Below are 25,548 nucleotides of genomic sequence, written 5' to 3' on the forward strand. Positions count from 1 at the left end.
TACCTTTGTTGTTTGGGCTGGTAAAAAATCCACAAAGCTAATTGCGTCAACCTCACTCGTATATAGGTATGATATGTATTCAACTTCGCAGCGAGTCCCTACATGCAATCTAGTATTATAAATAGAGATTCTCATTTCTATAGAACTTTGAAATACTAAAGTAGGCGTGCATAAGTGTTACAGTGATAGTATTGTATCTCATTGCTGGCATTGATATGCGCTGCAAGCACCTAGTTACCTAGATACATTCTGTACTAGGTATAGCACCAGTAGATGTATGATGTGCTCGGAGTGTAGGTACCTAGGTACACACCTGATATGCACATTTTGAATGTGGCAGTCGCTACCTAGGCCTTATGGCAGACTGCACAGTGGCAGTATCATGGAAGGAACCACAGGCCTGTAACGCTAGTAGGTACCATTGACTCATGAATAAAGTAACCCAAGGAAGGTGCGTACCATAGCGTGAAAGTACGTGTGGAGTAAATAATTTACAACCTTAAATGATTTAAAAATAGGACATTATTTCAAAGGTTTGAAGTACCTTCCCACCTTATTTCTTAGGGTAGGTACAAGTGTCAATTGTTTGATCATTTCGATCAAACAAAAGATGGCAATCATTTGAATTTTGTAAATCAAACACCATAATTTAGGCTGAATAATAGCATTATATGCAATTATTTCATATTTTGCAATCATTTCTTATATAAATCCAGGAAGAACCCAATCCCGGTATCCACTTTTATATTTTCTTTAATATTTTTTGGCCAACACCACCTTTTCTTTTTTTTTTCAACACTACAACACACTCTTTTTCAAAAAAAATTTCTTCAACACCACAACACATCACCATCTTCAATCACCACCTTCAATAACCATCTTCAATCACCACCTTCAATAACCACCTTCAATAACCACCTTCAATAACCACCTTCAATCACCACCTTCAATAACCACCTTCAATCACCACCTTCAATAACCATCTTCAATAACCATCTTCAATCACCACCTTCAATAACCACCTTCAATAACCATCTTCAATCACCACCTTCATCAAAACACCACAACACATCACCAAAACACAACACCACCTTCAATCACCACCTTCAATAACCACCTTCAATCACCACCTTCAATAACCACCTTCAATAACCATCTTCAATCACCACCTTCATCAAAACACCACAACACATCACCAAAACACAACACCACCTTCAATAACCACCTTCAATCACCACCTTCAATCACCACCTTCAATAACCACCTTCAATAACCACCTTCAATCACCATCTTCAATCACCACCTTCAATAACCACCTTCAATCACCACCTTCAATAACCATCTTCAATAACCACCTTCAATCACCACCTTCAATAACCATCTTCAATAACCACCTTCATCACCACCACAACACATTACTTTTTTCAGGTACGTACATCCTTACCTTATAAGAAAAGAATCTCTACTAACTTTTACCATTTCAACAAATTTTCTTAGGTACCTACTTTTCACTAAAATCAATGGTTAGTTCAATCTTTCAATTCCTACATGTATGAATATAACAATCAAATAATACTAATAAAAAAACTTAGAAGATTTTTTACATCGATCAAAACGATACTTAGCGGATGGACCAGGTCCTATTGATCAATAGGTGGGTATCCTAATTGGATAGGTGAAGCTGTTGTTATTGTCTATATATATGTATGGTGTAAGGTATGTATAAGATGGAAAGTGGAAGTGGTGGATATGTACATATAATCCAATAATACTTGAATAAAGAAATAATGTCCCAATTAAAAATAATTTCCAAATTTGAATTGATTTCCAAATGTAAATAATGTCTCAACATAAATGATTTCCAATTGTAAATGATTGCCAATTGTAAATGATTGCCAATTGTAAATGATTGCCAATTAAGTCATGAACATGAGTTATTTCCAGCCATTTCCTAGGGGCCAATTATTTCCGCCACTCATACTTTCACGCTATGGTATGTATGAGATGTTTGCTACTACCTATCAGGGCAAGAACGGATCCACTTTCTGGCCCAAAGCGTAAACTCAAAAAATCAAAAAATTCTCATTTAATCCAAAAGGGGAAAGTGTAACGATGGTAAGGCACGAAATCAGGCAAACAATAAGGTTGAACAGTGGGAAATGGGAAAGAATGGGGAAAAAATGGATGTAGTTGGATTTGAGTGCGGCTCTGCCCTGCACCTACCCCAGAAAGCCAATCGAGATCTTCCCATCAACCTAGATCTGGACTAGCGTACCCCAGAATCACTCGCCCCACCCACAAGTATTTAAACCTCCGTCCACTCCCTCCAAACTTTCATTCTTTCTTTCGTTCCATAGCAATTCAATCCGATCAGTGCCCTCATACCATACTACCATATTGCCCTACTACTACTACACTACTACTATACTACTACTACTACTACACTACTACTATACTACTACTACTACTACTACTACTACTACTACTACTACTACTACTACTACTACTACTACTACTACTACTACTACTACTACTACTACTACTACTACTACTACTACTACTACTACTACTACTACTACTACTACTACTACTATACTACTATTACTACACTACTACTTCATCTTCATCTTCAATCACTTCAATCATCGATCATTAATCATGTTATCATCACAAGGCGAAAGAACAACCACCTTCGCCCACCCTGGTAATTGCTTACTTGAACCTTAGGTATCCCAACATGAGACCTAAGGGACGAAATAAAGCACCAAAAAGGAAGTTCTCTCAATATGAGACCGAAGACAAGAAAAAGAACAAGGATAACAGCAGCCGACTCGATCGCAACTAGGTAAGTCTTTCTTCCTTCCTTGTATCTAAGGTTTCAATTATTTCATTTCACTAACACTTCAGTTTTATAGAATCTACTAGGTAGTCTACACTCCAGCACCACTAACCGCAGAGAGCAGCCTACCTCCAACACCATCTTTCCAAGCGTATAGAGAAGCAACCTTAAGACTGGCTAATGACCTCCCAGAAGACTAACCTGATTCGCAAGCATAGTAGCAGAGAACTCCAGCGTCTTTGTGACAGCAAATGGCTCTTCTTCTGCTACGCCGCGACTTCATCCTGCCTTATAAGTCGAGCGTGCTTCCAGCACTGCAAATCGCCAAGCAGATGATTTAATGCGATGAGGGGGAAATCTTCTGGGGCACGGCACAGCAATACAGTTACGGGCCTTCACTAACCAGGTTTGCATGCTGTTATCACGAGGAATGGTCTGACTCAATGTGGCTAGTGGCCCTGGAGAATGACAAAGAGCAAAAGTTGATCGAGTCGGCTAACCCCACAATGCCAGCCGTACCCATGGATACAGCCCAGTACCTACAAGGACTGAAGGTACGGTGTCTTCTACACTAATCTCCAGTAACTAACATCCTTAGATATTGATAGCAATTCTACAACCCCACCTGGCGACTGCCTACCTACTACTTCAAGACAAAAGGGCACCAAGATAACAGGGCACCACAAGCATGATCAATGGACTAGGAAAAGGGTGCGGTTCGGCAAAGGGCAACTGGAGGACTTAGGGATTGGGGACTCAGGTTTCACTGGGGAGGGGAGGGGAGGGGAGAGGAGGAACTGCTTGGGAGATACTTATGGAAATGTACCATTGAATTCATGTAACAGCTCGACAGAGCCTCAGCCAAGTGATGCTATCCCCACACAGCTATGTACCACAAAACAGATACTTACAGGGGCACACCTCGCTGCTAACAGACATGGTACACACACTGCTATGTAAATATCGACAGGCTTCAGTGAGGTGACTGCATGAATACATTGCCATTTACACACGAAAACATCCACCACTTCTTTTCTCTTAGTACCTATGATCCTAGCTGATCGCTCCCCTGGCCTCCCCATCTTGTCCTGTAGTGTTGCACCTACAGCACTCCTAGCTTGCTATACCTGATGTGCAGTCAGTACCTACCCATCGACCCTTTCTCATCTGCGTACATCCCTACAGCCCTAGAAGCCCTGAAAATACCCCCGCACTACCTAGTATAGCGCTTACTGCCATGTGTACTACTACCTACTACCCCTCTATACATGGTACCATGACGATACTATCACGACTGTCAATGCACATATGGATTGTATCTCCAACCACCCAACCCAGATGGGCCACTCAGCCTTCCATCTTGGAGCGCCGACGCAACACAACCTAGGTAGGTTAATATGCGCAAGGCTTCCAATGCTAGTTGGTATCTAAAGAATCGGCAGGATCTCGAGACCCTCCCCCCCAACCCTCGTAGCCCCTCCATACTAAGATCCGCAACCACCGCGACTCTCACCTAGGTTAGGTGCCTGCTAGATATGTACCTAGGTGCCTGATCTAGGTTACCTACCTATGTACCCTTACAATCCATAGATGAACGTGAATACTACATACACGTAGGCACCGTACCTCGGCAGCCCCTTATACATGCATAATACCTACCTAGCAAGCAGTAACTGATGGTGAAGGTGGAAGGTGGAAGTAGGGGTGCATGGGTATGTACAAGAGCATGGTACCTATCCTGATTCACACCCTCATCGTCAGCTACCGTCTTCCAGTCAGCCTCACTAGGTACTAAACGCACGGCATCAGCTACAGCATGATAAACTGATTTTTTTCTTTTCTTTTTAAGTGACCTCTACCTAGTTAGCCTAGGCCAGATATATATATATATATATATATATATATATATATGTTCCTATTCAAGGCCACACATTATTTTCCTCAACCTCACACCTCGGACCAAACCAGTAGTTCCGTATTCCATATACCATATTCCGTGGTTCCGTATTTTCGCAGTATGTAGCGTCTGGAAAGAAGTTCATATATATTGTATATATACATAATAGATAGGTAAGTACCTAGGTTAGTATATGTTACCATGGAGGTGATTGAGTTATATGCATGTGCCGCGTGTCGTGTGTTGCGCGTCCTATTTAAATAAGTAGCCCGTTAATTACCCCTGTCCCCCCTGGGCATATATCCTCATGTACAAAAGACAGAATGGAGATAATAATGTGTGATATACATAGTTATTGCCATGTAGTGGCCTGGGTGGGATCGTGCATCGGCTGGTTCGCGTAGGCGCTCATCTGCGGGGGTTGTGCGACAAACCCGCCGTACTCCTGCATTATGTAGTTCCAATCCATCTCGCCTCCGATGTTAAGGTCCGGAAATGCGGTCGCAAACTGCCTGTTCATGTCCATCTGCTGCATGCCGTTGAATACGTCGTTTTCGGCATATAGAGGCATAGTGCCCGGTAGCATTTGCTGTTCTGGTGGTGTTGGTGCCGTCGAAACATAGGCACCGCTTATTACGGGAATCTTGGGGGAAGGTGTTGGTACGGGCGTCTGCTTCTTGGTCGCCTGGGGTATTCGAGCTGCGATCTGTCTCATGTGGGTAATGATGCGAGGCGGTGCTATGGTACGTCCCATTGCGGCTTCCGCCGCCTCGCGAGCATCCCACGCTTTTACAAAAAGGGGGCTAAAGGATAGGTGCATGGGGCTCCGCGCATGCGTTGTCATCTTCCTCAAATCGCAATGTTCGCAGATAGTGTTCCACGCACGTTCGCATAAATTGCCGGTTGTGCGGAAGCGTAGCTCCGAGAGCAGGCATATATAAGCCGGGAATGGGAAATGCATTTGTGTATACCAAAGAAAACGCTTCAGGTTATCGCGGGCCTGCATCATACTGTCGTATTCAATCATCTTGATGGCTTCGACGAAGAGAACTTCCCTCTCAGATTCGGGCAAGGGAGCAGGAGCGGTAAGTGCGACGCGAAAGAAGCCCGCCACGATCTTTAGTTTGCATATGTTTGCTCGGGTCGTAAGAAGGGTCATGTAGTGAAGAGGAACTTTAGGATCGCAATATTTGAGGTAAGTGTCCTCCATATAAACAGACATTCGTTCCAGGTAGCTTGATAACCTGTGGTCAGCAACGCTTGCCACCGCTTGTGGGTTCGTTTCCGACATTTGGCCCTTCATTTTGTCGTTTCCTGGTGCTTTAGCGAACTCGAGACGTGCAAGAGAGAACATCATCTCAGTTGCGCCCGTATGAGGAGATGGAGGATCTTTAGCATGGAGATGCAGGTCAGCGTCGTTGATGTTGAGCGGTAATTTACAGTTAGCACCACTCGATACGGCGGTGATGATGCAACCGCATAATTCTCCAATTCGTCTGTCGAATCCTGCCAGGGTCCACCATAGCCTTCTTCTCTCCTCCACCTCAAATGGTGATAGTTTAAATTGGGCACCGTCACGATGTAAGCCCATTCGCTGTGCAAGGCGCACTGCTATCCCGGTCAAGCAGAATAGTGACCGAGGGTCAGAATATTGTCGAACGCCAAACTAATTCAAGTCAGATCTAGATCGCAATTATATATGAACCAAATGTTTTGTCTTACAAGATGAAGTAAATAGGCTTGTATCAAGGTTAGGTCTGGGTTACGCATGAACCCTGCGTTGAGGAGGGCCTGCTGCGAAGCGTAGTAGTATTTCGCCAGCAATGATGTCCTCGATTCGGCGAATAGAGTTTGGCATTCTTCTTCATCTATACTTGTGATAGCCATTAGGTAGATCGAGAACATAAGAGCCTCGAGAGGACGAGAAACCTTTTCAAGGTTGGCTCCAGCCTCTATAATCCGCACTTGCAGCGTCGGCGTGTGCGTCAGCTTGAGGAGGGGGTTGACATTGTCGAGGTAGATTTGCCATAGCTGAATTATATGGATGGTGGATGGATGTTGATGAGTGACACTCTCGAACTGGCCACCAATCACAAAAGGGAAGCCAGTAGGGTTATCGAACATCTTATCGTACGCTTGGTTAATGGACGAGCCGACGTCTTCTTCGTCAGAAGAGTCCCTAGGAGATTCCTCTGTGGCACGGAACTACAAGGATGTTAGTATTCACAGTCCTAAAGACGTAGGGACTTTACTACTAGCCTCCTTCTGGAAAGGAAACCATTTGAAGGTCCTGATAAGGTAGAGTGTCAGTCTTTAGTCTTGGTAATGGCATAGGTGGGGCAGGATTGGCCTGAACTTGGTCGGCGCTCACCTAGGCATATGCGGAGTCTCGCCAGGGGACGAGATCAGATCAGGGTCGAGCCCTTCAGGAGATTCTTTACTCCTCTGCCTTATAAATTCGGGCTCTAACTCATCGCCATCTTCCACGGAGCCGGGATCTACAATCTTGACATCCGGACCTAGTGAATCAAATTCGATGCCGTTCTGAGATAAGAGCGCCTCATATTTTCGGAGGCGCTCCACCAAATCTCTTTCGGGAATGCGCTTCTTGCGCCGCCTCGGCGGCTGGGGTGCCACGACGCGACATTCGACTCCAGCCTTTTTACAATTAGAGCAGGGCTTCAGCTTGTCGCATCGGACTTTGCGCTGTTGGCATAACACACAGCTATGCCCTCTCGTAACCTTTACCATGGAAGGATCTGGATTGGGCAAAGAGCTATTAAGCGAGGAGCCGGCTGGCGACGTAGTGTCGTTGTTAGCCGAGCCATCGCCATGTTGGGATTCTGGGGTTGGGGGCATAGTGAGGTTTTTCAGTCGGTCCCGAATGGGACGGGTTCATACACCGCTAGCGTGGGCGTGCAGGCGCTTGTGGTATAACTAGCGGATCAATAGACCTCAACTAGGTAATTGGAAATGATTCTTGTTCTACATGAGACGAGAAGCTTTGATGCCCAGTGCGGCGTTGATTGGCAATCAGGCGAAAATACAATGGTGTTGATGCGGAAAATGCGGAAAATGCGGGAATTTCGGGACCGAGATGGGGTTTAACTAGTTACATGGTAAGAAAAATATGAAATAAAAAGACAATAATGTCTTTGCAAGTCGGGCTCATGCAGGTTCTTTGGCTGTTGTGCCGCTTTGGAGAAGAAGGGGGGGAGAGATAGATAGATAGTAGATAGATTGCTATTAGAGGGTAAGAAGATAAGAGGATACGAGGACGCCAGGGCATAACATAAGGGCACGAGAACATGAGAGCACAGGGTATTAAGAAGATGGGGGAAAAGGAGGCTGGGAGGGTTAGATCAGACCGTCTCATTGAACCTGAACCTCTAGGATAGGTATCTAGAACTCTTGACGAGGGAGGGGGGAACGAATTATGCAGGTCAGATGAAAAAGGAAAAGAAATGTGCGTATAGATCCTATCCATCCCAATGATTCTCTCCCCCCTCCATTGATCATTAATGGATAATGGATCTTCATTGATACAAAACCAGAAGGAAATAAGTCATTGTTACGGATACATTTGATTTGAAAGTCAGTATTTACCTTTAAGAATGTAGTTACATATGTAGTATGTGTACATGTAAGTACGCATATATATGTATGTTTCTCGTATCGATACTACTTCAAGATACTAGGTAGTACACCTACTACTAGTAGTACTGGATACCTGGACATGTAAGGTTAGCATATGTAGATGCAAATAGTAATACATAATCAAGGCAATCAAACAACACACAAGCCCTTGAAATAGAACGAGATACAAGATGAGATTGATCCATTACATGCTGTAACATACATACCTTAAACGCCGACCGCCGACCACTGACCACCGACCACCGACGAGGCAAGGCTGGAGAGAACTTGTTTGGTTGGATTCTTTTTTTTGGTTGCTGCCTGGATTCTCGTTCCAATTGATGAATTGCAGGTGGAATTGGCAAATTGCAGGTGTTCGGTCACGAAATCTCATCGTTCGGGACCGAATGCCCTGTAAGGCTCTTTTAGGGCTGGTACTACTAGTACAACTGCTGTACTTTAAAGGAGGGGCGGCACCGGACGGGCTTTGAGGATAAAGGTACGTACTACGTTGAAGTAGTTCCACTAACTATCTATGGACTAGTTCGGTGGGGCTATGAGCACCTTTATCAAAAAGAGGTCCGCCGGAAATTTTGGAAACAGCCAAAGACTTGTCGCTTAAAGTTTAAAGCTTTATGTAGTAGCACGTGATACAATCAATCTTTTACCTAAGCTCCCTTGTGTCATGATGTGAGTATGTAGGTACATACATGTAGGTACCTACCTCCTAGTATTGTAAATACAAAATGTTCGGTTTTCTCCCTTTCTACATCGCTCCCGAATTCCACCCGCTTCGGGACTCCCCAACCTGCCGGGTCTCTCCAGATGTCCTTCTCGCCATGGAAAAGAAAGAAAATACAAACCACATGCACATTCCTACTTACCTATCTAGTATGAACGGACGTATGTGCTATGGGTCAGTGCCCATCGCGGCACAGACTAGATACCATCATTGGATAAATCTAGGTAGGACATGACGAATCGTGAAAATCTGGTAAACGACTATATCTATCTTGGTGTGTACACGGCTTATATATCGCCGTTTCTACGATATTGAATAAACGTTGGCCTGGTAGGTTGTTTGTAACTCAGCACAGGCGCAAACTTATTACTCCCCACCTCCTTAGGTCGGTAACCGGTGGTAATGAGCGCTATCGAACTCTTTATTGCTTTGCCATCGAGTAAATGTGACACTACTTACTTGTCTCTCCTCCCCCGTTGATCTTTTTCTCTTCTAACCTTTTGACCCCTTGAAATACTCTTCCTTTCGGCAAACACAGCCTTCATCTCCTGCTCCCTAACCAAATGGCCGAGTCGTCGCGGAGGACCTCCGAGACGGGTGGCCCTTCCGCGCAAGTGACGCCCAACGATGTAGAGAAGGCATCGCCAGAACTCGTCGATGATGCCGAGGAGAACTTCAAGCCCAAGACCTTGAAGTTCTGGTCTGTTATGCTTAGCATATACATTGCCCTGTTTCTAGTCGCCCTAGACCGAACCATTATCGGGACTGCGATCCCCCAAATCACACATGATTTTGACAGTTTAGGAGACATTGGTTGGTATGGCTCGGCCTACCAGTTAACCACAGCCGCATCTCAGCTGGTGTTTGGAAGAGTTTATAAGTTCTATGATGTGAAGAGGTAAGTCTGCCGTCTCGCTGTTCGCACCCGCTCCGTAGTTACGCCTACATCGCTAACCCGTGCTCTCTTTCCGTTTGCCAGCACCTTTCTTGTTACGGTCGCACTGTTTGAGATCGGTTCGGCTATTTGTGGTTCAGCACCAAATTCGATCGCCTTCATTCTCGGTCGCGCCATTGCAGGTTTGGGAGGAGCAGGCATCTTCACCGGTGTGATGCTCATCATGCTTCCATTGGTACCCCTTCGCAAACGGCCAATGTTCCAGGGCATCTTTGGTACTATTTTTGGCGTCAGTTCGGTGCTTGGCCCTCTAGTTGGTGGCGCATTCACTGACCGTGTTACTTGGAGGTAAGTTTCAATAATTCTTCTTTCGTACATGTTGATTATACTGAGAAAAAGCGTTGCCCTATAGATGGTGTTTTTATGTCAATCTTCCAGTTGGAGCCGTTGCAGTGTTATGCCTTCTCTTGGTGAAAATTCCATCGAAGCCACCCGAGTCCGCAAAACCATGGGAGCATTTTACTCGGCTGGATCCCCTCGGAACTTTCTTTTTCATCCCAAGCATCGTATGCCTCTTGCTCGCACTGCAATGGGGCGGGTCAACCTACGCATGGAATAGTTGGCGAATAATCCTTCTGCTGGTCCTCTTTGGTGTTCTTCTCTGCGCCTTCGCCACCATACAAGTATTGATGCCTAATACCGCGACAGTCCCGGTCAGAGTGATTACTCAACGTAGTATCGCGGCTGCAGCCTGCTACATGGTGTCAGTTGCTGGGGCGATGATGTTGTCCATCTATTTTTTACCATTGTGGTGTAAGTCTTTTCTCATCTTAGTGTCTCCTTCTCTTAACTCAGAGACATCCCATGATTAGGTCCCCTACTTACATTGAGATATAGTCCAAGTGGTACAAGGCGTGAGCGCCGTGCAATCCGGTATTGATACATTGCCCCTTGTCCTTAGCATGGTGGTAGCCAGTATCCTAGCCGGAGCCCTCACACAAAAGATCGGTTACTACGTTCCTGTCATGATACTTTGTCCAGCTATCATGGCGACGGGCCTAGGGTTGATGAGCACTTTTAGAGTAGGCGAGACATCTGCTCATTGGATCGGGTACCAGTTTCTTGTCGGTTATGGGCTAGGAACAGGTATGCAGTCGTCTGGACTCGCCGCTCAAGCCGTTCTTCCCAAGCCAGATATTCCAACTGGAATCTCCATAATGTTTTTCTGTCAGCAGCTAGGAGGTGGTATCTTCACGTCTGTGGGCCAGAACCTCCTGAGCAGTTATATGGTTAGACACGTAGCAGATATCCCTGGCCTCAATCCCGCCGAGGTCACTAGTGAAGGCGCTACAGATCTCGTCGACAATGTTCTACCGGCTTATCGACCCCGTGTAAAACAACTATATAACAACGCCATCTCGAGGATATTCCTTTGCGGTATGGGCGTGGCACTTGTCGCCCTAGTAGCAGCTCTTTTCATGGAATGGCGAAACATCAAGAAGACAGGGCCAGGTTTCCCACCGGGAGGAAAGCCCTCAGGGGTAGTAGACGCTAACAAAGGTCCATCGCCTAGCGATGGAGAGATAAAGTCGACCACTCAGGCTCAAACGGAGAATGATGCACAGACTCATCCGACCAAAGAAGAGAGAGGATCTGAAGAGTTACGGGATCAAACCCCAATAGCATCCAGTTCCAAGTCTATTCTTGAGCAGTCAGTGGCTCATTTGAAGGATTGATACATTCACTCGCGTCATCGGTATCTGGGTTGGCGATGGCGTTGTGGTATGCATGATCCTTCCGGTTGGAAGATAGACGAAGAACCTCTCCTGTCAAGGATATAATTGGGACAAGTACATAATTAGAAAACTACCACTCCATCTTTTAGAAGTAAATAACACATTACTGTACGATAACATCTAAGCCTCGATGTAACGCATATGAAATGACGAGGCAGATCATTGCCCCTTTTCTCCAGCTACCGTTCTGAGCTGGCCACGGCATGTAGATAATTAGCCTCTGCCTAAGAGAAGAATGCCAGCAAGGTCTATATGCATTGGAGGCGTCCGTGGTATGGTATCATCAGAAGGGTTAAGCCATAAGCAGGCTTAGCTTCCGGGAGAACTGATCAGAGACTCTGCCATAATAGGGGTGCTAATGGCATGTTAGACCCACTCCCCGCCTTTCCCCCTTTTCTTTTCCACAAGTGAAAATCCCCAGTACTAGGTAGGCCAAAGGAGTGGGATTACTACCTGCCTATATGCGAATACTTAGGACACGAGATATCACGCACCAAGCATCACTCCTTTACCTTCAAGGCTGAAGTATTTATGTATCACCGTTGGAGTGGCAGTGATTAGCCCCTGGCTCGCTCTCTCATAATAAATAAAGGGAAACTTAAAGGTTCGCTTTACTCATACAGATTATTCTAGGGCTCTAATAGCTTAACTAAGAGCTAGAGCACGTAGCAACTCCCTACTATCCTAGGCCACAATGCCAGTCATGCGAGAATATGATGACCATTTAGTTCACGCCGAAGATCATTCTACTCGGTTGAGATACACCAGCTATGGTATCTGGCTTTACAGGGTATGAAGGTGGCGGAGGATCAAGTAGAGTAGTAGTGGTATCTGCAAGCGTTGTGGCTGATTGTAGAAGCTGCAGTTGCCATGGGCGAAGTAAGCTTCCTAATTAACCAACCAGACGTTACAGTAGGTAGCTTTGGGAATATTTTTTGATATGCGCCATCATCGTATCTGCAATGCCTAACCCCTATCCCATTTAATACCGTATATATATCTCGGTTCTTTCGATGGCTGTGCAGGTAGCCTTGTCCTGAGAACAATCAACGCTGATCCTGGCCTAAATCAAAACCGATGTGCGTAGCGATGTTATGTCTCGAATCGATGGGCAGGGAGGATTACGAAGTGCTATGGCTCTGGGGCTACGGTGGTGACGCGAGCGTGTATCGTAACTTAAATGCAAGGTTGTAGGATCTGCCACGACATCAATGTCTACAGTCACGGTTCTGAAGCATGAGAACTCTCTGTAGTTTGGTCGCTGACCTGTGTAGCTGGCTACCTTTGAGTGTATATTTTGGCGTAGAGTAACGTAAGGACATTAGGGGTAATGCCAGGCCAAACGAGCATTCGCCGGTCATTGACTCGGAAGTCTTGAAATACGGAGGACGCAGGGGCTTTATAATACGTCTTGGTAACGGTAGAAGCTCAAAGAACTGTGCCTTGTACCACGGGACCTGGGACGCATCAACGTGATGGCAAGAACCTCTAACTAGAACCTCTAACTGAGGAAGTTTTGAATTTCTTCAAAGGTGCTTGTAATGAACTTACCTACCTACCAAGGTATCTGCAGCTATAGCCGTTTGGTTTTCGAATTAATGGGGTTTAAGTCATTCCCCTATTTCAAATACACGCAGGTCCCAATAACACCAAGTTACCAGCCCTAATTAGAAATTTGTTTAGTTGAAATCTAGAAGATCACTTGACTCCCTCGGACATCTCGACGGAATAACATGTATATCTCCACCTACATAACTATCATGTTTCTACGGGGTCTTTGTGAATTTAGCCAATGCGTAGACGATGGACAAGAAAATACCTGACTCGGGACCTGTAGGAGAAAGACGTGCCAGCTTACTCGTACGTGTATAAGCTTTACCGCCAATATGGGACTCTAAGCAACATGCATATACTATTGCATCGCTCGAAATTACGTAAAGACTCAGTCTACACCGCAAGGCCGGTTATAACAAAGAAATTATTATCTACCTAAGGCTAGGTAGCTTACTCACCTAAGATACCATCTCATGATCCCAGTCTCGTGATTCGCTAAATGAGGCAGGCTAGTTGGGTAGTAAAGATGAAATATCATACCAGGTCAGTATCTGTATTAATCTTTTGTGATGACAATGCCAAATAGAAACCAAACACCACCCCCGAGTGCTCCACAAAAGCCATATGGCTACCCTCCCAGCTTGCTACGATGCCGCATGAATACCTGGTACAAGCCCCATGGAGTCTTGCTTGGCTTGCTTGGTAAGGCTGGAGATATAATTAGAACACCTGCGCTAATCCCGCCAGATCAGACCCCGATGGCCTTAGTCAGTATGGGTCCCCCTTTGCCACTAGACCGTTCAAGGCAAGGTAGGGGAGCTTTTAGACGTCCCTTGGTTACTTAGTAGCATAATTCTGGGTTCATGATTATATATTCGACGATACCTCGGCTCGTCCCAGAAATTTGGTTGGTCCTAAGCGAGGGTTCTCGCGTAGTTTAAAAGGCTATTAACATGTCCTTACCTAAGGACAGCCTAGGGAAAGGAGGGTGAGATATGGTAGATGGGTTGTCATGTAACATCGGATACCTAGTAGGTATCAAAATCTCGGTACTTTTGCATAGGCCTGCAGTATGAATAGCATGATGCGCATCATCGAAGCAAAGTTGAACCGTGGGATCTTTGTATCTACACAAATAATATTTGGCCACACGGAGATTAAAAAAGGGGGAGAATGGTAGGTATAGCCTGTGATCCTGCTTCTAATAAAACGAAGTGCTCGCGCCATACATTTGTTAACCAGATGAAGGTAACGCCTGGTGAATATTAATAGCAAATAGCAATTCCAAAGAAGAAGCATCGCTGAACTGACATTTAAATGATCGACATCTTCGAAAGTCAACAAAGACCTCTAGATAGGCCATCGAGATAACACTCTACCCCGTATCAGTAGTTCCCACCTCACCACATTATAAGTTGAAAGCAATGGTGCCTATGAAGATGCAAGAATGGTTAGCCGGACCAACATTCTTCGTTCACGACGTCGTAGACGATACACCATACCTCGAGGGCTCTCTCACCCCCCCAGCAGAAACCAAGCGTAAGAGAACGAGCAAGCCCAAGGTTAGAACGGGGTGCATCACATGGTAAGTATTCCGTGCCCGACCAAGACAGCCTTCTTCCTCTCTTGCTAACGCGTCTTCCATAGCAAGTAAGTACTACAGAGGCAGAGTGTCTACCAGTCACATCCATCCCCCCCCCCATCCCCAAAGAAAAAAGACGACCTCAACTGCCAAATTCAGGGGCCAAGCTAATGAACCCAGAATCCGACGTGTAAAATGCGACGAGACAAAACCAGCCTGCACGCGGTGCTCCAGCACGGGGAGGAAATGTGACGGGTATGATGGCAATGCTCCTCTACGGCGGAAGAAATCGAAATCGCCCTCGCCACCCTCAATCACCATCTGCCCCTCCGATATCACCATTTCGCAAAGAAAAGACCACCACCACAAAGCAGCAGCAACAAGACCGCACCACGAACCAGGCCAGCACGTCTTCTCCGTAGCGTCATCTCATGATAACCGTCGAAGCAGCAGTGGCAACAGTAGTAATAATTCCTCCTCCCAACCACGCCCCCTACGCCCCCTAGCAGCCGACATACCCTCCACGCCCCAAGAACGGGAATTCTTCCACCGATTCTGGCTCGCCGCCGACCACGGACTGCAGCCGCCAGCCATCCACGTACCCGGGGTCGAGCCCGGGTTCTGGCTCCGGCTCGCGGCGCAGCTGGGGAGTACGGACCGCGCGGTGCGACACGCGCTGATCGCTCTGGGTGCCGCGTACGAAAGCATACAGCAGCAGCAAAAACAGCAGCAGCAGCAGCAGCAGCAGGAGCAGTGGATATACCCTACTGCCACCACCACCTCCACCTCCACCTCCACTTCCTCGCCCTTGCCAACCCCTTCCTCAAGCATCTCATCCTCAACCTCCATCGACAACCCAGAGCTCTTCACAATCCAGCAATACAACCTCTCCATCTACCACCTCCAGCGCCACGTGCAACCGGGAGCACCACTCTCAAGCGTTGAGGTGACGCTCGTCTGCTGCCTAGTCTTTGTCTGCATCGAGACGTCGCGGTGCAACGACGATGCCGCGCTCGCGCATGTGGTAAATGGTTTGCAGATCATTAGAGGGCTACCGCCTGATAACAGCAACAGTACGACCACCACCACAAGTACGGCGGCAATGGCCCGCGAGCATAGTATATCGCGCGCAGACTGGCAGCAGCTCCTCGGCTTCTTCCTCGTCCTCGGGCCCAGTGCCGAGACATATATACTCGGCGATAGCAGCAGTAGTGGTGGTATTAGCGGCAATGGTAACAGCCTGCCCACAACCTCCTATTACCCATTTATGGGGCGCGGAGTCCCCTCTCATTGTAAATTTCGATGGGATGATATCATAGCAGGAGATTGCTGAAGAGAAAGGGGGGGGTGGGGTGTGGAAGGCATTTAAACGCCATAGCTGCGATGGGAGAGGACAATACCTGTTACAAAGTATCCAGAGACTCTTTCTACGTACCAGTAATATATTCCGTATTACTACCTAATGCCTAACGAACGCCTACCTACCAAGCGCAAAGGGTATTCTGACGTTGGAATAAAAAAAGAAATGAAAGACCTTATACTCCCTGTGAGACTTCGCCACGTGTTATTCAGTATCATGAACCCTTGCTATTCACAATCGGCCACTTACGATCTCTTTCTTGAAGATGCGAATGCCATAAATATCGTAGAATGCAAAGCCTTCAATCACCTCTAGCTTTGAGCCTGGCAATGGATCATCTTCTTCATCCTCACTCTCACTTACTGTATACCACCCCATCGGTGCCTCAGGGAAATATATACCAAAATGATGATTGCTAACCACGTCGGTAGCAATTTCTTTGCCGTTGAATGATATTTTCTTCGGACCCTTCGAGGATTCCAGCTTCCGCACGATTCTCATAGCTCGGTCCTCGTCCCCTAATGCGAGGTACTCCAGCTTCAAGTCAGGATGATAAGATACAGCGTCAACTATAAATTGACGCGTCTCTCGCATGACTGAAAGACATGTATCCTCAGTTCTAAACGAGATAAGCTGCAGCGCACGGAGATTCACGAGGCCAACCATATGCTGGATAAAGGTGTGCTGAAGGTCGTTAGTCACCTGCAATTTCTTCCTAAAGGTGGCAACGGCGTCTCAAGTGATACTTACTATTGCGCGCATGCCCATGATTACGGCTAGCTCCTTGAGCGATCTACCTCGCCGGCAAATTAACTGGATTGTTTTTTCATTCAGGTCCCATGAGCCATCTGATTGGTTCTTGATCATGAGGCGCTTCAGTGTGTGCATATCTAGATTATACAGTTAGCACGTTTTTACAGTGTATTTTATGGAACCCATTTATATCAAAACAATCATAATCATGTCTAAAATATAGGTATGAAATACTTACGCTTCCTCAGAACAAACTTATTGATCTGTTCCAACGTCATTCCTGGGTTAGGGGCGAAGGGATCAGGCTTATGCTTTGGCGACCGCTGTAACATGAATACTTCGTCGACAAAGTCAAGCTCTGAAATAAGCTGTAAAAATGGGAGGCACACATCGTCGGTGAAGACTTTTTTCAAACTAAGGCGTTTCGAGTTATTCTCCTTCATCATTAACGTCCAAAACTTCTTTTGCTCTCCGACATTCAAGAGAGTGATCCGTTTCAGTGTGTGGAAATCTATGGCCTTCCTCAAAACCGATGCTTTGATTGGTATAAGATGAATACTGAGAGAACGTAAGGCAATCCCTCGTGTGTCACGGACATATTGGCAGACATGACTGTGAAGCTTCTCCTCCTCTGTCGTGGCTATTCCTGTGTGTTTAGGAGTGTCTTTTATGTCTGTAGTTGCCGCGTTATCATCCCCGTCTGTATGTTGTAGGTCGTGACTAGTGGAATTTGGACGTTCCTGTGGTGACTCTAATCGACCTGAGACATCTTCATCGTGAACATCATACTCCAGCAATCGCTCCACCTCTGTCGAGTCTGCCCATTTTCCTGGCCGCGCAACATTCCTTTGAGGTGTATCAACTGTTGAAAGAGACTCAAAATCTAGCTGTGTCTCAAGGATTGATTGTTCATCAGCATTTAGGGACTCGTCTTCTGGGGCTGCGACATCAATATCATCCGGGTCCATATCGAAAGCAACGCCCTTTGCTTTAGTGTGATACTTAGATAGCTTACTATGTGGCGAAGCCATCCTTCCCGTACTATCGCCCAACGACATGCCAATCTCAACCAGGCTAGATGTTTGTGCATCTTCACTAAGAGGAATCTCTTGGGCTGAAGACTGGGGTTTAGCCTTAGCTTTCGATTCTTCGGATTCGACATATATCTTGGCGGCTTTTAAAATGGTGTCCAGGGCATTTTGTTGATCTAGATGTTTAAAATCACGTGTGCCATTGATGTGCTCGGCCATTCGTTGGAAGGTTCTATGGACATCGTCAATGAAGCGCTGGCCCTCCTGCGAAGTTGGCTGCTCTTGAACTTCAGCCCCATTCTTGTCTTCGGTAGATCTCTGGGGGCTCTTTCCACGCTCAACGCCGAATATACGACCTAGGACTGACTCCTGTTTCTTTCGTTCCTCCTGAGCTCCGAAAGACTTTACTGGCCCACTGCTGGAACCATTGTGGTATATGGATGTAGGTAGGGATATAACTTCCTCGCCCTCAGAGTCAATTTCTGTCTCTGTACGTGGACGCCTCGCTTGCATTGCAAGAGAATCAGAGAACGACAACTTTAGCTTTTTCAGCGTCGATGAGGAATTGTGTATGCATGCCTGAATCTCGTCAATAATATCTAAGTTATCCATGTCAAGTACACTTAAACTTTCGAGGTTTTTAAAACCAGCAATCGTCGGTGGTTCTTCAGTGAAGCGTGACCTTTTCGAAGCTCTAGGGCTAAAGGTGGGTTTGGATATTGGTAATGATGGCGTCAAGACCGGAGGAGGTCCATACAGCGTAACAGCGTCAGGAAGACTACCACTGGAGTTACTCCATTCGGTGGTGTATTCAGTATACAGCGGAAGTATGGAGAAAGGGAGGGGTGGAGGGGGCTGGTGGAGAGAAGGGCCGGCCTGTAAGCGGACATGAAGATGTCTCAGAGACTCGATATTGTGGAGGGCTTTGTATACGGGTCTACTTAGCTCGACCCTAATATTCCAGCGGAAGGTATTGAGTGACTTGGCTCGGCGTAGGGTGAGAAGTAACAAAGTATTCATGAACTTCCCGCAGCTAACGTTGGCAAGATATGGCTTGTAAGCTGCCTCAGCCTTCGCACCCACACTAAGCGTGTCAAGGGATATGTCTCGCAGATGCTTGGCATAGTCATAGTCGCTGGTAACGAAAGTGGATAAACCACCTGCCAGGCCGTCAATGGGTGAGTCGAAGAAGGGATCATCTTCGTCAGGGAAGACTATATGGAAATTGCGATAGAGCTGGGCGGCCGCGAATTTACGAAGGCGCTTGCAGACGAGCGATAGGCAGATCCAATCGCATTGGAGGCACTGTGAAGATAGTGGTTAGTGATAAGCACTATAAGTACTGATAGATTAAGTTGGATGCCAATCACAGATGGAAACGTACGTGAATGCAGATCTCCTTAAGAACCTCGTCAGGCAAATCGAGGATGTTGGTAGTTTTAGAGGGACATCGGATAGAATTGCGGACACTGGGTGCCATGATGGTGACTTCGCTACCTGATAGCGACTGAGAGCTGGAGGAGTTGCCCTTTTAGCGGGAAATAGAATGAGAACCAAAGACACCTTGGCTATAAATGAACCAATTCTAGAAATAGTCCATAGAAATTACTTATACTCTACTCGGGCGCAACGATTGCGAAAAAGTTGAGTGAAGTAAACTGGGCGACTAAGATAGATATTGAGGCTCTGCCAAGGTCTCGGACTCAAACGATATTCAGTACGGCAAGTCAATTGAATTTATTCATAAAATGGATGAACTGCAAGTGTTAGACAACTTTGAGAAGAGCGAGGGGGTTTTAGAGATGTATGTTGTAAAGTAGAACGATGAAATGAAGAAAGCACATGTATGTATGATATGTCATGTGTGATGTATTGTATGGATGCATGTGGGGGTTAAAGGGAGAGACAGGTCAATTGGGTACTGTATTTTACATAGTTAGTACTAGGTAGGCACTAAACTAGCGTACCTACCTACCTAACCTAGTGATAATCGGCAGCTTAGACAGTGGTGGGGAGGGAACTAACTGTCTTATGCACATGACGCGCTAGACAAATGCCAGAGCTTCTCATGTATGTGCCTGCTTACACTGTAGGTACAGAGGGATGTTACTACATACTCTTCGTGGGATACATAGAGTAGAACTCTAACTTCTCAGTACTGGGACGTTTTTGTTCAATAACCACCTAAAACTTAATTCAATTAGGTTTTTAACCAGAAGCTTGACATCGGACTTTCAAGGAGCCAACTATTAAACAAGGGACATTCAATGCTCATCAAATACAACGGCACGGCCCAGACGCTAATAACCTGTGTTGCCTGCAAGTCGCCGATTGATACTCCGTAGCCATTCATCTTATCAATATTGGTACCTACATACACTAGGTAGGTAGAATGTAAGTATGTTTGGAGATCTCCACGATATCTTTCCAATTAACAAATATCTGCCTCTGGACCTTTTCAAATGCAGCTTGAAAAGTTATTTCTCATCAAAGTACTACTAAACACCAGGTAGGAGGATATTAGGACAGGAAATGGCATTTTGGGTTCATCTAATCTTTATCTCCAGATTCTCCACCAACCTTGAAGTAGGTACTAGGGATAACTACCGCTATCATCAAGAATTGAACCCCTCAATTCTTGAATTCCCGATCGACTGGGAACCCTGGCAAAAAGCATGGAGTTTATTGGCGATAACTTAAGCTATTCCACTAGTACTTTTTCATACTAGCCCTACCGCTGTTGTCTAGGCCATTTAAGATTAGTACGGAATTAGCATCGAGGGGCCCGAAGGATCGTTTATTCTCCACTTCTCACAGGGCTGTGCTAGCTTCTGTGCCTGCCTGTGTGCTTATGGGCCTATGTGCCTATTCCCCCTCGGCTCCACCAATTTACCACCAATTTACCATCAAACCACACTCACTCATGTAACTACCTCTTTACTTTTCTACCTCATCGTAGTCTATGACAGAAATATAATTCATTTCATACTCGTTTTAAGTCCTTTATGTTTTGTGTATAGTCTCAATCCAGATATCTCTCGTTTTATTTTTGCTCTTGTCTATTAATGTGGTCAACGCTATCACATTTATTACTTACGCGTTCAGGTTGACTTACTACCTAAGAACTGCTTTTCTGATCGTTCCCTTGAACACTAAACCCTTCAAAGCACACTTCCATAAACTAATCTGTCGCTTCAAACATGGCCGACGTCGAAGAACCCAAGTTCAATTCTCTCTCCGATCGTATAGCAGCTTTGAATGGCCAGAAAAACTTCACTGCGCCACCCCCGTCTGCACGACGACGTCCTCCGCCGCCACCTCCTGGTAAACCGATAGCCCAGGTCATAGCTTCGGACACGAATGCACTCGTCACGTCGAAAAGCCCTAGCTTACCTGCGAGGCCTCAAAAGCCAATCGTACCCAGTCTACCACAACGTACAAACACATCAGGACCAACCTCCCAGAATTCGCCGAGTCTACCTATGCGTGATGCGCCTCCTCCTCTTCCAGGTCGCAAGAACTCTACCCTCCCATCCCCCGCTCTACCGGCCCGTAGAGCATCAACCCAACCCTTCCCCAGCAGAAGAGGGTCCAACTCATCAGATGTGTCGCATATTTCAACCATCTCAAATCTATCATTAAACCCGGTATCCTCTCGCACAAGCACGACGTCGACCGAAACCCAACCCACGCGAAGATTTCTCGCTCCAGCTCTAGACCAGGCGAAATTGCCACCCCTCCCACCGTCTAGAAAAGAAGGAGAGGTACAGGCTGCCCAAAGAGCTGCGGAAAGGGAAGCGGCAGAGGTTATTAAGGCTCCTCTACTATCGACACGATCTGCCCCGGTAGTTCCCCATGTTGGATCGCGACCTAGCTTACCCCCTAGATTGCCGTCGCGGCCTGGAAACTCACCAGCCCCTTCACAAGTCGACGGAAATTCGTCTGTATCATCACGGCGCCTCCCACCACCACCTTCAGCATTCGTACGCCCAGCCTCCACCTTCGAATCGTTGAAAACTCATAGCACGGCCAGTCGAGGACCTCGCGACGAGGCCCCCCCGCCGGTCCCTATTAGCTCGCGACCGACATTTGCCCAAATTGACGCAGTGACTGTTCGCGCAAGCGTCAATGAAGTCAAGAGTTGTTTGCTTTGCCGAGATTTCTCGGCTCCAGACAGTGTAGCGGCGCAATACCCCAGTCATTCGCTTCCGAGACATGATCCAGTCGGATATTTAGCGAGTGTTCTCTGTGGGCCCTTCCAATCGCCTACCGACAAGGCGAGAGCTATATTTACATGGTGCCACCACAACATCGCCTATAATGTAGAAGAGTTTTTTGGAAAGTGCATCAAGGGTAGGAGCGTAGATGAAACCATTTTTCATGGCAAAGCTGTTTGTCAAGGGTATGCTGAAGTATACCGAGCCATTGCTGAACGTGCTGGGCTGCAATGCGTGTTAGTTAGTGGCCATGGAAAGGGTTACGGCTACACGCCTCTTGGGAGTGGCGAGCCACCACCACGCAAAAACCCTACCGGTCGTAAGTAATTTCCATGCATCAGCCAAAACATCTTCAGTGGAGAATACTAACTCATATGTGTCACAGATGCCTGGAACGCTGTGTGTATAGATAATGGAGAATGGAAATTGCTTGACGCGTGTTGGGGTGCAGGCTCAGTAGGCAATCAACAATATCACAAAGGGTTCAACCCAAAAATGTTCTGTCTGAGCAATGAACAGTTTGGACTCAAGCATTTCCCCTCGAATGAAGCATATTTCTTCCGCAGCGACGGTCGTATTCCCACCTGGGAAGAGTATTATATTGGACCGATGCAGGCTGAAAAGGCCGAGTTTTACGGAACGGCAGGGGACGAGGGTGTCTCTGAATACACATTCAGCCCCGCCGAGAAGCATATCCCCGTCTACAGTGGCGAGGTCGTGCGTTTCCAATTTTCGAAGATCTGCGAGCACTGGGACCCCGAACGGCACGGGAAAGGCAAGAGTTATCTGCTTCTGATAAAGATTCAGGGGGTAGATGGCAGGAAAGAGGACATGGTGCCTCTGGAGACGGACGGGTTCTGGTGGTGGACGGACATCCCGGCGAGGGATCTAGGCGCCCCTGGGCAAAACGTATTTTTATATGCTCTCACGACGGTCAACAACAAGGACGCGAGGGGCGTTACGAAGGAGGAGTTTTTTAGGACGAAAAGTGGCGGCGGGTATAGCATGTCCTGGGCGGTCTTTGCGAAATGGGAATTGGCATAGATTTTTTGTGTATTACTTAGGTATGTACGCATATAGGTAGAAGGTGAATCATTTTTTCGGCATGACGAAATTCACGACTAAATATTGAGTAATGCTCCGATTTACAGCTATGTATGGCTATGTGGCTCTAGAAAGGCCCCTTTTCCGATTCGCCCCTTTTCCGATTAGATAGGTAGGCGTGCTGGGTCTCGGCAAACCTAAAACATCGGCGGCCTTCGAAGCTGTTGGTGGGGCTCCACGGGGTCGAGACGGGATGTCCAGGCCCCATGATGTAACCGTATTTCCGGGGTTTGGAGGGGTAGCGTTTAGTCAGCAAGATAGCTCTGCCCTTAGCTCGACTTGGGCTACATACAATACCTACCTAGTAATACATATTACATACACAGATCTGATAAGGAATTGTACATATTTGTCTTCTTTTCGACCAATTCGACCAAATGGTATAAACTGTCGTGAGAGGGAATTTTATACCGTAGATTGGAAATAATTGAACACGACAATGAGGGCAACAATAGTAAACCGCTGGAGCGTGCTGCTGCTCTTCATAGCCATCGCAATCGCATCCGGAGTCGCAGCTGACAAGAGCTCGGTAACTGCGTCGCGCGCCTTGTTAAGCTTGCATGAATTGGACGAATTGGTTCAGGTATGCAACTTTTCCACATTCACATACCCACCTATCTTATAAACCAATTGCCTAATCCCACATATACCAGACCTGTCCCGTTGTCCAAGAGCTCAACGCCGAGAAACTCGCGAGCGCCTCCGAAACATCCAGCTTCGCCGAGCGGGCCTTCGCGGTCCTGTTTCCCGGCAGCCCCGCGACCAACGCGCTCCTAGCGACCCTCTACATCTCCGGGCCCCCCAACTTCCTACTCGCGCTCTACCCGCCCAACATCGACCCCTCGTCGCTATCTATCATGGTGGCGTTTACGGTAGGGGGGTTGCTCGGCGACACGCTCTTCCACCTGCTGCCCGAGATCTTCCTCGGCGAGGACAGCCCCGAACACGTGCGCTTTGTCCTCGTCGAGCCGAATCGCAACCTTATTCTCGGCGTGGCTATCATGATCGGCTTTATGACGTTCGTGGCGATGGACAAAGGACTGCGGATCGCGACGGGTGGGGAGGGACATGATCATAGTCATGGGAGCCACGCTCATGATGATGCTCTGGCGCAGACGAAGGCTACGTCGACGTCTGTGGAGGTTTTGAGTGAAAGTGTCACACAGCGCAAGAAGGGCGGCAAGGGCGATGTCAAAGTAAGCGAGCAGGAGAGTGAAAAGGAGATCAACCCAAGTGCTAAGCTGGGGGGGTATCTCAACCTGATGTAAGTTCGAGGACTCCTTTGGGTGGGTTTAATTTCTGTCAAGGGTTGCTAGCTAATCTTGGTATAAAAGCGCGGACTTCACGCACAATATCACGGATGGGCTAGCCATGTCTGCCTCTTTCTATGCATCACCTACGATTGGCGCCACGACTACGGTAGCTGTGTTCTTCCACGAGATTCCTCATGAAGGTAACTAAACCACTTACCCATTATACATAATCTTTCGTCATTCTTTTAAGTTACTGCTGCTGATGCTGACATTTATCCATCAAAGTTGGCGATTTCGCTCTTCTCGTCCAGTCTGGCTTCTCGAAGCGGGCGGCGATGGGGGCTCAGTTCGTGACCGCTCTAGGTGCTCTCTTAGGAACATTGATCGGCATCGCGGTGCAAGAATTCGGCGGCAGCAATGTTGAGGGCGGCGGAATTGGCATGACGGAAGGCATCTGGGGCACCAGCTTGACATATGGTGATCTACTGCTCCCCTTCACTGCTGGTACCTTCTTGTATGTGGGCACGGTCGCGGTGATCCCAGAGCTTCTGGAGACTGGACCGAACAAGGCCCTCGAGCTTCGAAAGACTCTTGTGCAGTTTGCTGCCATTGCGTTGGGGGCCGGGATCATGTTGTACATTTCGTGGAATTGATTATGATGGCATATTGGTCATATAGGCTGGGCTTGGGTTATGTTTAATCATGAGCTATCTCATAGAGGTTAGAGGGGTGGGTGTCCACTTATAGAATACTACAAGGGGATATATACTAGGCACACTAGTTGGAGAAGAAGGGAGGATTACTATATTCGCTTATTTCTCCCACGTTTGTCAGCGGCAGTTTCGACGCGGAAACATCCCTCGCTCGGGATGCCTGTGGTATCCGTAAG

General features: G+C 47.0%; 7 protein-coding genes across 7 annotated transcripts; 4 read left to right on the forward strand and 3 right to left on the reverse strand.

The window, feature by feature from the left end:
* Window positions 1-5,088: 5,088 nt before the first annotated feature.
* GGS25DRAFT_516653 (uncharacterized protein) lies at window positions 5,089-7,595 on the reverse strand (the record flags this gene model as incomplete). Its single annotated transcript, XM_049263240.1, has 4 exons — window positions 5,089-6,402; window positions 6,459-6,941; window positions 6,984-7,026; window positions 7,108-7,595. The coding sequence occupies 4 exons, from the start codon at window positions 7,593-7,595 to the stop codon at window positions 5,089-5,091; spliced, it is 2,328 nt and encodes a 775-aa protein (XP_049121128.1).
* A 1,511-nt stretch (window positions 7,596-9,106) lies between these two features.
* GGS25DRAFT_468925 (MFS general substrate transporter) lies at window positions 9,107-11,937 on the forward strand. Its single transcript, XM_049259106.1, has 4 exons — window positions 9,107-10,012; window positions 10,094-10,357; window positions 10,422-10,822; window positions 10,907-11,937. Exons 1-4 carry the CDS (start codon window positions 9,678-9,680, stop codon window positions 11,743-11,745), a joined length of 1,839 nt encoding a protein of 612 aa, XP_049121129.1. The 5' UTR covers window positions 9,107-9,677; the 3' UTR covers window positions 11,746-11,937.
* A 2,014-nt stretch (window positions 11,938-13,951) lies between these two features.
* Window positions 13,952-15,188, reverse strand: GGS25DRAFT_468928 (uncharacterized protein). The gene is made up of 2 exons (XM_049259107.1): window positions 14,104-15,188; window positions 13,952-14,023 (listed from the first exon to the last, which is right to left on the reverse strand). The coding sequence occupies exon 1, from the start codon at window positions 14,656-14,658 to the stop codon at window positions 14,398-14,400; it is 261 nt and encodes an 86-aa protein (XP_049121130.1). The 5' UTR covers window positions 14,659-15,188; the 3' UTR covers window positions 13,952-14,023; window positions 14,104-14,397.
* GGS25DRAFT_17386 (uncharacterized protein) lies at window positions 14,420-16,467 on the forward strand. Its single transcript, XM_049256581.1, has 4 exons — window positions 14,420-14,535; window positions 14,608-14,944; window positions 15,007-15,009; window positions 15,122-16,467. Exons 2-4 carry the CDS (start codon window positions 14,784-14,786, stop codon window positions 16,272-16,274), a joined length of 1,317 nt encoding a protein of 438 aa, XP_049121131.1. The 5' UTR covers window positions 14,420-14,535; window positions 14,608-14,783; the 3' UTR covers window positions 16,275-16,467.
* GGS25DRAFT_468931 (uncharacterized protein) lies at window positions 16,372-20,225 on the reverse strand. Its single transcript, XM_049259108.1, has 4 exons — window positions 19,470-20,225; window positions 17,293-19,390; window positions 17,052-17,191; window positions 16,372-16,985 (listed from the first exon to the last, which is right to left on the reverse strand). Exons 1-4 carry the CDS (start codon window positions 19,563-19,565, stop codon window positions 16,533-16,535), a joined length of 2,787 nt encoding a protein of 928 aa, XP_049121132.1. The 5' UTR covers window positions 19,566-20,225; the 3' UTR covers window positions 16,372-16,532.
* Window positions 20,226-21,035: 810 nt separating this feature from the next.
* Window positions 21,036-23,454, forward strand: GGS25DRAFT_17240 (uncharacterized protein). The gene is made up of 2 exons (XM_049256572.1): window positions 21,036-22,621; window positions 22,688-23,454. Exons 1-2 carry the CDS (start codon window positions 21,286-21,288, stop codon window positions 23,344-23,346), a joined length of 1,995 nt encoding a protein of 664 aa, XP_049121133.1. The 5' UTR covers window positions 21,036-21,285; the 3' UTR covers window positions 23,347-23,454.
* A 391-nt stretch (window positions 23,455-23,845) lies between these two features.
* On the forward strand, window positions 23,846-25,312 carry GGS25DRAFT_516658 (Zip-domain-containing protein; the record flags this gene model as incomplete). Its single annotated transcript, XM_049263241.1, has 4 exons — window positions 23,846-23,989; window positions 24,060-24,670; window positions 24,741-24,859; window positions 24,945-25,312. 4 exons carry the CDS (start codon window positions 23,846-23,848, stop codon window positions 25,310-25,312), a joined length of 1,242 nt encoding a protein of 413 aa, XP_049121134.1.
* Window positions 25,313-25,548: the final 236 nt, after the last annotated feature.

This window comes from Hypoxylon fragiforme, assembly GCF_022984875.1.
Source record: "Hypoxylon fragiforme strain CBS 206.31 chromosome Unknown GGS25scaffold_1, whole genome shotgun sequence".
NCBI lineage: Eukaryota > Fungi > Ascomycota > Sordariomycetes > Xylariales > Hypoxylaceae > Hypoxylon > Hypoxylon fragiforme.

Excerpts from the sequence above, each read along its gene's own strand:
- GGS25DRAFT_468925 (XM_049259106.1), top strand. The coding sequence starts at position 9,678 with ATGGCCGAGTCGTCGCGGAGGACCTCCGAGACGGGTGGCCCTTCCGCG. Across the intron at positions 10,013-10,093 it reads AAGTTCTATGATGTGAAGAG|CACCTTTCTTGTTACGGTCG; the intron begins GTAAGTCTGCCG and ends TCCGTTTGCCAG. Across the intron at positions 10,358-10,421 it reads ACTGACCGTGTTACTTGGAG|ATGGTGTTTTTATGTCAATC; the intron begins GTAAGTTTCAAT and ends GTTGCCCTATAG.
- GGS25DRAFT_468928 (XM_049259107.1), bottom strand. The coding sequence starts at position 14,658 with ATGCTTCTTCTTTGGAATTGCTATTTGCTATTAATATTCACCAGGCGT.
- GGS25DRAFT_17386 (XM_049256581.1), top strand. The coding sequence starts at position 14,784 with ATGGTGCCTATGAAGATGCAAGAATGGTTAGCCGGACCAACATTCTTC.
- GGS25DRAFT_17240 (XM_049256572.1), top strand. The coding sequence starts at position 21,286 with ATGGCCGACGTCGAAGAACCCAAGTTCAATTCTCTCTCCGATCGTATA. Across the intron at positions 22,622-22,687 it reads ACGCAAAAACCCTACCGGTC|ATGCCTGGAACGCTGTGTGT; the intron begins GTAAGTAATTTC and ends TATGTGTCACAG.
- GGS25DRAFT_468931 (XM_049259108.1), bottom strand. The coding sequence starts at position 19,565 with ATGGCACCCAGTGTCCGCAATTCTATCCGATGTCCCTCTAAAACTACC. Across the intron at positions 17,192-17,292 it reads TAAGTTTGTTCTGAGGAAGC|ATATGCACACACTGAAGCGC; the intron begins GTAAGTATTTCA and ends TGTATAATCTAG. Across the intron at positions 16,986-17,051 it reads TCATGGGCATGCGCGCAATA|CACACCTTTATCCAGCATAT; the intron begins GTAAGTATCACT and ends AACGACCTTCAG.